The 13,985-nt window shown below is 43.3% G+C and overlaps 1 protein-coding gene across 2 annotated transcripts in view; it reads left to right on the top strand.

The window, feature by feature from the left end:
• LOC139749136 (uncharacterized) overlaps positions 1-13,985 on the top strand; it is a 215,137-nt gene that overhangs the window by 188,309 nt on the left and 12,843 nt on the right. For both annotated transcript variants that reach the window (XM_071662763.1, XM_071662762.1), the window contains exon 2: positions 5,314-5,459. In XM_071662763.1, the coding sequence (XP_071518864.1) occupies positions 5,314-5,459 (146 nt within the window). The remainder of the gene's footprint in view (positions 1-5,313; positions 5,460-13,985) is intronic.

The raw sequence follows: 13,985 nt of genomic DNA, 5'->3' as shown, positions 1-13,985 counted from the left end.
GCCTCACCATCCACCTCACCAGTACTTGCCTCACCATCCACCTCACCAGTACTTGCCTCACCATCCACCTCACCACAGCTTGCCTCACCATCCACCTCACCACTACTTGCCTCACCATCACCTCACCACAGCTTGCCTCACCATCTACATCACCACAGCTTGCCTCACCATCCACATCACCACTACTTGCCTCACCATCCACCTCACCACTACTTGCCTCACCATCCACCTCACCACTACTTGCCTCACCATCCACCTCACCAGTACTTGCCTCACCATCCACCTCACCACTACTTGCCTCACCATCCACCTCACCACTACTTGCCTCACCATCCACCTCACCACTACTTGCCTCACCATCCACCTCACCACTACTTGCCTCACCATCCACCTCACCAGTACTTGCCTCACCATCCACCTCACCAGTACTTGCCTCACCATCCACCTCACCAGTACTTGCCTCACCATCCACCTCACCAGTACTTGCCTCACCATCCACCTCACCACTACTTGCCTCACCATCCACCTCACCAGTACTTGCCTCACCATCCACCTCACCAGTACTTGCCTCACCATCCACCTCACCAGTACTTGCCTCACCATCCACCTCACCAGTACTTGCCTCACCATCCACCTCACCAGTACTTGCCTCACCATCCACCTCACCAGTACTTGCCTCACCATCCACCTCACCAGTACTTGCCTCACCATCCACCTCACCAGTACTTGCCTCACCATCCACCTCACCAGTACTTGCCTCACCATCCACCTCACCAGTACTTGCCTCACCATCCACCTCACCAGTACTTGCCTCACCATCCACCTCACCAGTACTTGCCTCACCATCCACCTCACCAGTACTTGCCTCACCATCCACCTCACCAGTACTTGCCTCACCATCCACCTCACCAGTACTTGCCTCACCATCCACCTCACCAGTACTTGCCTCACCATCCACCTCACCAGTACTTGCCTCACCATCCACCTCACCAGTACTTGCCTCACCATCCACCTCACCAGTACTTGCCTCACCATCCACCTCACCAGTACTTGCCTCACCATCCACCTCACCAGTACTTGCCTCACCATCCACCTCACCAGTACTTGCCTCACCATCCACCTCACCAGTACTTGCCTCACCATCCACCTCACCAGTACTTGCCTCACCATCCACCTCACCAGTACTTGCCTCACCATCCACCTCACCAGTACTTGCCTCACCATCCACCTCACCAGTACTTGCCTCACCATCCACCTCACCAGTACTTGCCTCACCATCCACCTCACCACTACTTGCCTCACCATCCACCTCACCACTACTTGCCTCACCATCCACCTCACCAGTACTTGCCTCACCATCCACCTCACCAGTACTTGCCTCACCATCCACCTCACCACTACTTGCCTCACCATCCACCTCACCACTACTTGCCTCACCATCCACCTCACCACTACTTGCCTCACCATCCACCTCACCAGTACTTGCCTCACCATCCACCTCACCAGTACTTGCCTCACCATCCACCTCACCAGTACTTGCCTCACCATCCACCTCACCAGTACTTGCCTCACCATCCACCTCACCAGTACTTGCCTCACCATCCACCTCACCAGTACTTGCCTCACCATCCACCTCACCAGTACTTGCCTCACCATCCACCTCACCAGTACTTGCCTCACCATCCACCTCACCAGTACTTGCCTCACCATCCACCTCACCAGTACTTGCCTCACCATCCACCTCACCAGTACTTGCCTCACCATCCACCTCACCAGTACTTGCCTCACCATCCACCTCACCAGTACTTGCCTCACCATCCACCTCACCAGTACTTGCCTCACCATCCACCTCACCAGTACTTGCCTCACCATCCACCTCACCAGTACTTGCCTCACCATCCACCTCACCAGTACTTGCCTCACCATCCACCTCACCAGTACTTGCCTCACCATCCACCTCACCAGTACTTGCCTCACCATCCACCTCACCAGTACTTGCCTCACCATCCACCTCACCAGTACTTGCCTCACCATCCACCTCACCAGTACTTGCCTCACCATCCACCTCACCAGTACTTGCCTCACCATCCACCTCACCAGTACTTGCCTCACCATCCACCTCACCAGTACTTGCCTCACCATCCACCTCACCAGTACTTGCCTCACCATCCACCTCACCAGTACTTGCCTCACCATCCACCTCACCAGTACTTGCCTCACCATCCACCTCACCAGTACTTGCCTCACCATCCACCTCACCAGTACTTGCCTCACCATCCACCTCACCAGTACTTGCCTCACCATCCACCTCACCAGTACTTGCCTCACCATCCACCTCACCAGTACTTGCCTCACCATCCACCTCACCACTACTTGCCTCACCATCCACCTCACCAGTACTTGCCTCACCATCCACCTCACCAGTACTTGCCTCACCATCCACCTCACCAGTACTTGCCTCACCATCCACCTCACCAGTACTTGCCTCACCATCCACCTCACCACTACTTGCCTCACCATCCACCTCACCAGTACTTGCCTCACCATCCACCTCACCAGTACTTGCCTCACCATCCACCTCACCAGTACTTGCCTCACCATCCACCTCACCAGTACTTGCCTCACCATCCACCTCACCAGTACTTGCCTCACCATCCACCTCACCAGTACTTGCCTCACCATCCACCTCACCAGTACTTGCCTCACCATCCACCTCACCAGTACTTGCCTCACCATCCACCTCACCAGTACTTGCCTCACCATCCACCTCACCAGTACTTGCCTCACCATCCACCTCACCAGTACTTGCCTCACCATCCACCTCACCAGTACTTGCCTCACCATCCACCTCACCAGATTAGGGTGTCTAAATGTGTGTGGATGTAACCAAGATGAGAAAAAGGGAGAGATTGGTAGTATGTTTGAGGAAAGGAACCCGGATGTTTTGGCTCTGAGGGAAATGAAGCTCAAGGGTAAAGGGGAAGAGTGGTTTGGGAATGTTTTGGGAGCAAAGTCAGGGGTTGGTGAGAAGACAAGAGCAAAGGAAGGAGTAGCACTAGTCCTGAAGCAGGAGTTGTGGGAGTATGTGATAAAGTGTTAGAAATTGAACTCTAGATTGATATGGGTAAAACTGAAAGTGGATGGAGAGAAGTGGGTGATTATTGGTGCCTATGCACCTGGGCATGAGAAGAAACATCATGGGAGGCAAGTGTTTTGGGAGCAGCTGAGTGAGTGTGCTAGCAGCTTTGATGCACGAGACTGCGTTATAGTGATGGGTGATTTGAATACAAAGGTAAGTTATGTGACAGTTGAGGGTATACTTGTACGTGGGGTGTTCAGTGTTGTAAAGGGAAATGGTGAAGAGCATGTAGATTTGTGTGCTGAAAAAGGACTGGTGATTGGAAATACCTGGTTTAAAAAGAGAGATATACATAATTATACGTATGTAAGTAGGAGAGATGGCCAGAGAGCGTTATTGGATTACGTGTTAATTGATAGGCGCGTGAAAGAGAGACTTTTGGATGTTAATGTGCTTAGAGGGGCAACTGGAGGGGTGTCTGATCATTATCTTGTGGAGGCGAAGGTGAAGATTTGTAGAAGTTTTCAGAAAAGAAGAGAGAATGTTGGGGTGAAGACAGTGATGAGAGTTAATGTGCTTGGAAAGAAGAATTATGTGAGGAAGTACCAGGAGAGATTGAGTGCAGAATGGAAAAAGATGAGAGCAAATGACGTAAGGGAAGTGAGGGAGGAATGAGATGTATTTAGGGAGCAGTGATGGCTTGCACAAAAGATGCCTGTGACATGAGAAAGGTGGGAGGTTGGCAGATTAATAAGGGTAGTGAGTTTTGGGATGAAGTAAGATTGTTAGTGAAAGAGAAGAGAGAGGCGTTTGGACGATTTTGGCAGGGAAGTAGTGCGAATGATTGGGAGATGTATAAAAGAAAGAGGCAAGAGGTCAAGAGAAAGGTGCAAGAGGTGAAAAAGAGGGCAAATGAGAGTTGGGGTGAGAGAGTATCATTATATTTTAAGGAGAGTAAAAAGATGTTTTAGAAGGAAATAAATAAAGTGCGTAAGACAAGAGAACAAATGAGAACATCGGTGAAGGGGGGTTAATGTTGAGGTAATAACAGGAAGTGGCGATGTGAGGAGATGGAGTGATTATTCTGAAGCTTTGTTGAATGTGTTTGATGATAGAATGGCAGATATAGGGTGTTTTGGTCGAGGTGGTATGCAAAGTGAGAGGGTCAGGGAGAATGGTTTGGTGAACAAAGAACTAGTGAAAGCTTTGCGGAAGATGAAAGCTGGCAGGGCGGCGGGTTTCGATGGTATTGCAGTGGTATTTATCAAAAAAGGTGGTGAGTGTGTTGTTGATTGGTTGGTAAGGATATTCAATGTATGTATGGTTTATGGTGAAGCGTCTGAGGATTGGCGGAATGCATGCATAGTGCCATTGTACAAAGGCAAAGGGGATAAAGGTGAGTGTTCAAATTACAGAGATATAAGTTTGTTGAGTATTCCTGTGACATTATATGGAAGGGTATTGATTTAGAGGGTTAAGGTATGTGCAGAGCATCAGACGGGAAGGGCAGTGTGGTTTCAGGAGTGGTAGAGGATGTGTAGATCAGGTGCTTGCTTTGAGGTATATATGTGAGAATTACTCAGAAAAACAGAAGGATTTGTATGTAGCATTCATGGATCTGGAGAAGGCATTTGATAGAGTTGATAGAGATGATTTGTGGAAGGTATTAAGAGTATATGGAGTATATGGTGTTGGAGGTAAGTTGCTAGAAGCAGTGAAAAGTTTTTATCAAGGATGTAAGACTTGTATACGAGTATGAAGAGAGGAAAGTGATTGGTTCCCAGTGAATATCGGTTTGAGGCTGGGGTGCGTGATGTCTCCATGGTTGTTTAATTTGTCTGTGGATGGGGTTGTTAGGGAGGTGAATACAAGAGTTTTGGAGAGAGGGGCAAGTATGCAGTCTGTTGTGGATGAGAGGGGTTGGGAAGTGAGCCAGTTGTTCGCTGATGATACAGCGCTGATGGCTGATTCGGGCAAGAAACTGCAGAAGCTGGTGACTGAGTTTGGTAAAGTGTGTGAAAGAAGAAAGCTGAGCGCAAATGCTGCTTTAGGCTGCAGGAACCTTTGGCAAGGTCGTGGGTAACAGCAGGAATCTTTGGTAGACGTTGGTCCTGGGATACTATCAATAGATAACCAATATATAAACATAGACGATCAGTTTACCCTCCATTCATCGTTTACGTCTCACCAAGGCTGTTGATTCTGGTAACCTAACATGATCCTTCCTCCGGCAGATGAGCTTCGAGCGTCCGATGACATAGATCGTCAGCCGACGCCGAGGGTCCTGCCTTTGGTGAAGGAGAGTTTCGAGGTGGCCGCCCCCGCCGCCCACCTCACGCCCACACACCCCATACCAGGCGACGACCCATCTACCGCGCAGGTCAGTCTATGCTGTCATATTCTGTTTCCTTTCGAAGCTGTTTGTGATAGTGATAGAGATCAGAAACTCTTAGATTGGTGTGGTAAAAGTAGAAAGGCATACAGATCATGAGAAGATTGTGTAAACTGTTTCATGTCAATATCGAGGCGCAAACAATCTTAGTTGTAGACTTGAAGCATTTATGAAGTCATTTCTAAACTTAACTATATTACTGTTTGTAACCACTGTTAATTGTAAAGCATCCCATATGTTACCAGTCCTGTGGAATAAAATGTACTTCGCCTCACTAGAGGTAAAACTTTGGCTCAGGAGTTTGTATATCCATTACTTCTGAGTGAAACCAAACGAATCAAGCTATAGTTGCTTGTATAAATTCTCTCTAAGCTGAATATATACAGATCATTATGTTGACTTACAGGATTTGTTTTTTAGTCTGGGAATCGTCTTGGTAGCTCTACGATGTGATCTCTTCCTTCTTTCTAAGTGTTTTTTTCAAGTAGGTTGACCACATCTGAACGCAAGGTTCAAGTTGGACGCACTAGTGAATCGTAAAAGTGAGAATTATTTCTTTAGACTTAGATTCGAAAGCCTTACCAATGAAACCCAGAATTTTGTTCAGTCATTTCACTGCTTCTCTTCACTGCTTGTTTTGCTTTAGTTCATCACAGATTATTACGCCCGAGTCACTTTCCATACGCGCCTTTTGTAACTCAACAAAATCTAGACTGTATCTGGCTTTCTCCTTTATACTTCCGATGACCCGAGTCCATTAGTATGATTATGTCGATCTGATACTGAATAAGTTTAATTTCTGTTGCAGATTTATTTCCCAGCTAAGTAATATTGCGAATTTCAATCTTAAAATGTAGCCCATTTTCAGCATCGTGTGTGTGTGTGTGTGTATATATATATATATATATATATATATATATATATATATATATATATATATATATATATATATATATATATATTTTTTTTTTTTTTTTTCAAACTATTCGCCATTTCTCGCGTTAGCGAGGTAGCGTTAAGAACAGAGGACTGGGCCATTGAGGGAATATCCTCACCTGGCCCCCCCTCTGTTTCTTCTTTTGGAAAATTAAAAACAAGATTGAGAGGGGAGGATTCCCAGCCCCCCGCTCCCTCCCCTTTTAGTCGCCTTCTACGACACGCAGGGAATACGTGGGAAGTATTCTTTCTCCCCTATCCCCAGAGATAATCCCCGGATATATATATATATATATATATATATATATATATATATATATATATATATATATATATATATATATATATATATATATATATATATATATATCTTTCTTTTCTTTCAAACTATTCGCCATTTCCCGCGTTAGCGAGGTAGCGTTAGGAACAGAGGACTGGGCCTTTTTTGGAATATCCTCACCTGGCCCCCTCTGTTCCTTCTTTTGGAAAATTAAAAAAAAAAAACGAGAGGGGAGGATTTCCAGCCCCCCGCTCCCTCCCCTTTTAGTCGCCTTCTACGACACGCAGGGAATACGTGGGAAGTATTCTTAATCCCCTATCCCCAGGGATAATATATATATATATATATATATATATATATATATATATATATATATATATATATATATATATATATATATATATATATATATATATATATATATATATATATATATATGTATATATATAGTAGTGGATTTGGCAGCGGATGGTATCATGGAAGCGGAAGTGAATCATAGGATGGGGGAGGGGGCGAAAGTCTGGAAGCGTTGAAGAATGTGTGGAAGTCGAGAACATTATCTCGGAAAGCAAAAACGGGTATGTTTGAAGGAATAGTGGTTCCAACAATGTCATATAGTTGCGAGGCGAGGGCTATGGATAGTGTTGTGCGGAGGAGGGTGGATGCGCTGGAAATGAGATGTTTGAGGACAATATGTGGTGTGAAGTGGTTCGATCGAGTAAGTAATAATAGGGTAGGAGAGATGTGTGGTAATAAAAAGAGTGTGGTTGAGAGAGCAGAAGAGGGTGTTTAGAAACGGTTTGGTCACATGGAGAGAATGAGTGAGGAAAGATTGACCAAGAGGATATATGTGTCAGAGGTGGGGGGAACGAGGAGAAGTGAAAGACCAAATTGGAGGTGGAAGGATGGAGTGAAAAAGATTTTGAGTGATCGGGGCCTGAACATGCAGGAGGGTGAAAAGCATGCAAGGAACAGAGTGAACTGGAACGATGTGGTATACCAGGGTCGACGTGCTGTCAATGGATTGAACCAGGGCATGCGAAGGGTCTGGGGTAAACAATGGAAACTTCTGTGGGGCCCCTATATCTTCAAACATATCCATTTTTTCTCTCCGAGATAACATTCTCGCCTTCCACACATTCTTCAACGCTCCCAGAACCTTCACCCCCTCCCCCACCCTGTGACTCACTTCCGCTTCCATGGTTCCATCTGCTGCTAAATCCACTCCCAGATATCTAAAACACTTCACTACCTCCAGTTTTTCTCCATTCAAACTTACCTCCCCATTAACTTGTTCCAACCCTACTGAACCTAATAACCTTGTTCTTATTCATGTTTACTCTCAGCTTTCTTCTTTCACACACTTTGCTAAACTCAGTCACCAGCTTCTGCAGTTTCTTACTCGAATCAGCCGCCAGCGATGTGTCATCAGCGAACAACAATTGACACTTCCCAAGCCCTCTCATCGACAACAGAGTGCATACTTGCCCCTCTCTCCAAAACTCTTGCATTCACTTCCCTAACAACCCCATCCATAAAAACATTAACAACCATGGAGACATCACGCACCCCTGCTGCAAACCGACATTCACAGGGAACCAGTCACTTGCCTTCCTGCTCGTAGACACGCCTTACATCCTTGATAAGACTTTTCACTGCTTCTAGCAATTTACCTCCCACGCTATATACTCTTAAGACCTTCCACAAAGCATCTCTATCACCTCTATCATATGCTCTTCAGACCCATAAATGCTTCATACAAATCCATCTGTTCTTCTAAGTGTTTCTCACAAACATTCCTCAAAGCAAACACCTGATCCAAACATCCTCTGCCACTTCTGAAACCACACTGTTCTTCCCCAATTTGGTGCTCTCTACATGCCTTTAACCTCTCAGTCAATACCCTCCCTTATAATTTCCCAGGAATACTTAGCAAACTTATACCTCTTTAATTTGAACACTTACCTTTATCCCCTTTGCCTTTGTACAATGGCACTATGATTGCATTCCGCCAATCCTCAGGGAATTCGCCATGAACCATGCATACATTGAATATCCTTACCAACCAGTCAACAACACAGTCACCCCTTTTTTAGTAGATTCCACTGCAATACCATCCAAACTCGCCGCCTTGCTGGCTTTCATCTTCCGCAATGCTTTCACTACCTCTTCTCTGTTCACCAAAGCATTCTCCCTGACCCTCTCACTTCGCACACCACCTCGACGAAAGGACCCTATATCTGCCACTCTATCATCAAACATATTCAACAAACTTCAGAATACTCTCCCCATCTCCTTCTCACTTCATCACTACTTGTTCTTACCTCTCCTTCACCGATGTTCCCATTCGTTTTCTTGTCTTACGCACTTTCTTTACCTCCTTCCAAGACATCTTTTTATTCTCCTTAGAATTAATGATACTCTCTTACCCTAACTCTCATTTGCCCTCTTCTTTACCTCTCGCACCTTTCTCTTGACCTCCTGCCTCTTTCTTTTATACATCTCTCAGTCATTCGCACTACTTCCCTGCAGAAATCGTCCAAACGCCTCTCTCTTCTCTTTCACTAACAATCTTACTTTTTCATCCCACCACTCACTACCCTTTCTAATCTGCCCACCTCCCACCTTTTTTATTCCACAAGCATCTTTTGTGCAAGATTCCTGCTTTCCTAAATGCATCCCATTCCTCCCTTACTACCCTTACGTCGTTTGCTCTCACCTTTTTCCATTCTGCACTCAATTTCTCCTGGTACTTCCTCACACATGTCTCAGGCTTAGTCCTCTGTTCTTAACGCTGCCTCGCTAAAGCTGGAAATGGCGAATATATGTAAGAAAATTATGTTTCTATGAATCCATGGGGAAATGGAACACAATACGTTTCCAAGTGCACTTTCGTGTAATAATCACATCATCAGGGGAGATACAAGAAAGATATATAACAGTCAGTTGATATACAACGAAGAGACGTAGCGAGGACGCCATTTGGTAAACAAGTGAATATATATATATATATATATATATATATATATATATATATATATATATATATATATATATATATATATATATATATATATATATATATATTCTTTCTTTCATACTATTCGCCATTTCCCGCCTCAGCGAGGTAGCGTTAAGAACAGAGGACTGGGCCTCGGAGGAAACATCCTCACCCGGCCCCCTTCTCTGTACCTTCCTTTGGAAAAGAAGAAAAAAAAAAGAAGAAAGAGGGGAAGATTTCCAGCCCCCCCGCTCCCTTCCCTTTTAGTCGCCTTCTACGACACACAGGGAATACGTGGGAAGTATTCTTTCTCCCCTATCCCCAGGGATAATATATATATATATATATATATATATATATATATATATATATATATATATATATATATATATATATATATATATCATTCACCTAAATATGTTAATTTTGATTTACGAGATGCAGAAGGACTAAAAGGATCCATTTGATCCTTTTAGTCCTTCTGCATCTCGTAATTATTTCGTAGTAATCTTATAGCCTTTTAATCTCAACTTTGCTCACTGTGTTATTCCACATCTTCCAAAAAGTGCAGTGGTACTTCAGCTGCTCAAGGATACCACTCGTGTTGATCATTCATGTATCGTTGCATAGCATAATTAAGAGCACATAATGCTGCTCTTTCGAGCGAATGTTTATGTGCCCTATAGGAAGAATTGTTTTCCTTATTTCTCCTTATAGCTCCATTACACAGTTTGCTCAGATCATTCACCTAAATATGTTAATTTTGATAACCTTTCTGTCATTTCATCGTTACATTTTGGTTCCTCTCTTAAACACAACTCCTTAGCTGTCATATACATTCATATTTATTATACTTATTTACCCTCTCAACATCATCTGCACCATGCCTGTAACACTCTTCTCACTCCCCGGTAATGCCTTTCAGACAGCGACAGACACTGGTGTCTTATGACCCATCGAATAAAGTGGTCATAATCCTGTAATCATTATCTACAGTCATGTGTTTCATGCATAAGAATCACTGAAATCTTGGATTTCTGTTAAATAATCTTAAGTCGTATTTATGTTTTTATTCTCTTGTGAAATTTAGTTTGCTCCATTTTCCTGATATACGTAAGATCCTGCTAGTCATGAACTGAGTATTGTCTTGGGCATTTCATGTACAGTAAACCCTCAATTTAACAGACCAATTGGGGGAGGATGTGTCCGTTAATGCCAGAAATTTGTTCAATGGAGTGTAACCTATGGGAGAAAGAATACTTCCCACGTATTCCCTGCGTGTCGTAGAAGGCGACTAAAAGGGGAGGGAGCGGGGGGCTGGAAATCTTCCCCTCTCGTTTTTTTTTTTATTTTTTTTTTATTTTCCAAAACAAGGAACAGAGAAGGGGGCCAGGTGAGGATATTCCCTCCAAGGCCCAGTCCTCTGTTCTTAACGCTACCTCGCTAACGCGGGAAATGGCGAATAGTTTGAAAGAAAAGAAAGAAAGATATATATATATATATATATATATATATATATATATATATATATATATATATATATATATATATATATATATATATATATATATATATGTGTGTGTGCAAAGTGAAAGGACTAGGCAGAATGATTTGGTAAACGGAGAAGAGGTAGTAAAAGCTTTGCGGAAGATGAAAGCAGGCAAGGCAGCGGGTTTGGATAGTATTGCAGTGGAATTTATCAAAAAAGAGGATGACTGTATTGTTGACTGGTTGGTAAGGTTATTTAATGTATGTATAACTCAAGGTGAGGTGCCTGAGGACTGGCGGGATGCTTGCATAGTGCCATTGTACAAAGACAAAGGGGATAAGAGTGAGTGCTCAAATTACAGATGTATTTGTTGAGTATTCCTGGGAAATTATATGTGAGGGTATTGATTGAGACGGTGAAGGCATGTACAGAGCATCAGATTGGGGAAGAGCAGTGTGGTTTCAGAAGTGGTAGGGGATGTGTGGGTCAGGTGTTTGCTTTGAAAAATGTATGTGAGAAATACTTAGAAAAGCAAATGGATTTGTATGTAGCATTTATGGATCTGGGGAAGGCATATGATAGAGTTGATAGAGATGCTCTGTGGAAGGTATTAAGAATATATGGTGTGGGAGGTAAGTTGTTAGAGGCAGTGAAAAGTTTTTATCGAGGATGTAAGGCATGTGTACGTTTAGGAAGAGAGGAAAGTGATTGATTTTCAGTGAATGTTGGTTTGCGGCAGGGGTGCGTGATGTCTCCATGGTGGCTTAATTTGTTTATGGATGGGGTTGTTAGGGAGGTCAATGCAAGAGTTTTGAAGAGAGGGGCAAGTATGCAGTCTGTTGTGGATGAGAGAGCTTGGGAAGTGAGTCAATTGTTGTTCGCTGATGATACAGCACTGGTGGCTGATTCGTGTAAGAAACTGCAGAAGCTGGTGACTGAGTTTGGTAAAGTGTGTGAAAGAAGGAAGCTGCGAGTAAATGTGAATAAGAGCAAGGTTATTAGGTACAGTAGGGTTGGGGGAGAATTCAATTGGGAGGTAAGATTGAACGGAGAAAAACTGGAGGAAGTGAAGTATTTTAGATATCTAGGAAACGGAAGTGAATTTAAAGGTGGGGGAGGGAGCGAAAGTTCTGGGAGCGTTGAAAAATGTGAGGAAGTCGAAAACGTTATCTTGGAAAGCAAAAATGGGTATGATTGAAGGAATAGTGGTTCCAACAATGTTATATGGTTGCGAGGCGTGGGCTATAGATAGAGTTGTGCGGAGGAGGGTGGATGTGCTGCAAATGAGATGTTTGAGGACAATATTTGGTGTGAGGTGGTTTGATCGAGTAAGTAATGAACTGGTAAGAGAGATGTGTCGTAATAAAAAGAGTGTGGTTGAGAGAGCAGAAGAGGGTGTTTTGAAATAGTTTGGTCACATGGAGAGAATGGGTGAGGAAAGATTGACCAAGAGGATATATGTATCAGTGGTGGAGGGAACGAGAAGTGGGAGACCAAATTGTTGGTGGAAAGATGAAGTGAAAAAGATTTTGAGTGATCGGGGCCTGAACATGCAGGAGGGTGAAAAGCGTGCAAAGAATAGAGTGAATAGAGTGAATATATATATATATATATATATATATATATATATATATATATATATATATATATATATATATATATATATATATATATATATATATATATATATATATATATATATATATATATATATATATTTTTTTTTTTTTTTTTTTTTTTTTCATACTATTTGCTATTTCCCGCGATAGCGAGGTAGCGTTAAGAACACAGGACTGGGCCTTTGAGGGAATATCCTCACCTAGACCTCTTCTCTGTTCCTTCTTTTGGAAAAAAAAAAAAAAAAGAGAGGGGAGGATTTCCAGCCCCCCGCTCCCTTCCCTTTTAGTCGCCTTCTACGACACGCAGGGAATACGTGGGAAGTATTCTTTCTCCCCTATCCCCAGGGAATATATATATATATATATATATATATATATATATAATATATATATATATATATATATATATATATATATATATATATATATATATATATATATATATATATATATATATATATATATATATATATATTTCATTTTTAGCGAGGTAGCATAAGGAAACATTTCAAGGTATACATATATTGCATAGACACAGACAAATACATATAAACACATGTACATAATTCATACTTGCTACTTTTATTCATTCTCGTCGCCACCTCGCCACACATGAAATGACAACCACCTCCCCCGCATGCGCGCGAGGCAGCGCTAGGAAAAGACAACAAAGGCCACATTCGTTCACACTCAGTCTCTAGGTGTCATGTATAATGCACCGAAACCACAGCTCCTTTCCACATCCAGGCCTCACAAAAATTTCCATGATTTACCCCAGATGCTTCACATGCCCTGGTTCAATCCAATGACAGCACGTCGACCCCGGTATACGACATCGGTTGAATTCACTCTATCCCTTGCACGCCTTTCACCCTCCTGCATGTTCAGTCCCCGATCACTCAAAATCTTTTTAACTCCATCCTTCCACCTCCAATTTGGTCCTCCACTTCTCCTCACTCCCTCCACCTCTGACACATATATCCTCTTTGTCAATCTAACCTCACTCATTCTCTCCATGTGAACGAACCATTTCAATACGCCCTCTTCTGCTCTCTCAACCACACCTTTTTACATCTCTCTTACCTATTCATTACTTACTCGATCAAGGCACCTCACACCACATATAGTCCTCAAACATCTCATTTCCAACACATCTACCCTCCTCCGCACAACCCTATCTATAGCCCAC

This window comes from Panulirus ornatus, chromosome 6 (genome assembly GCF_036320965.1).
Source record: "Panulirus ornatus isolate Po-2019 chromosome 6, ASM3632096v1, whole genome shotgun sequence".
In the NCBI taxonomy this organism is placed as follows: domain Eukaryota; kingdom Metazoa; phylum Arthropoda; class Malacostraca; order Decapoda; family Palinuridae; genus Panulirus; species Panulirus ornatus.
The sequence above is the reverse complement of the archived record's forward strand: the minus strand, read 5'-3'. Positions and strand labels throughout refer to the sequence as shown.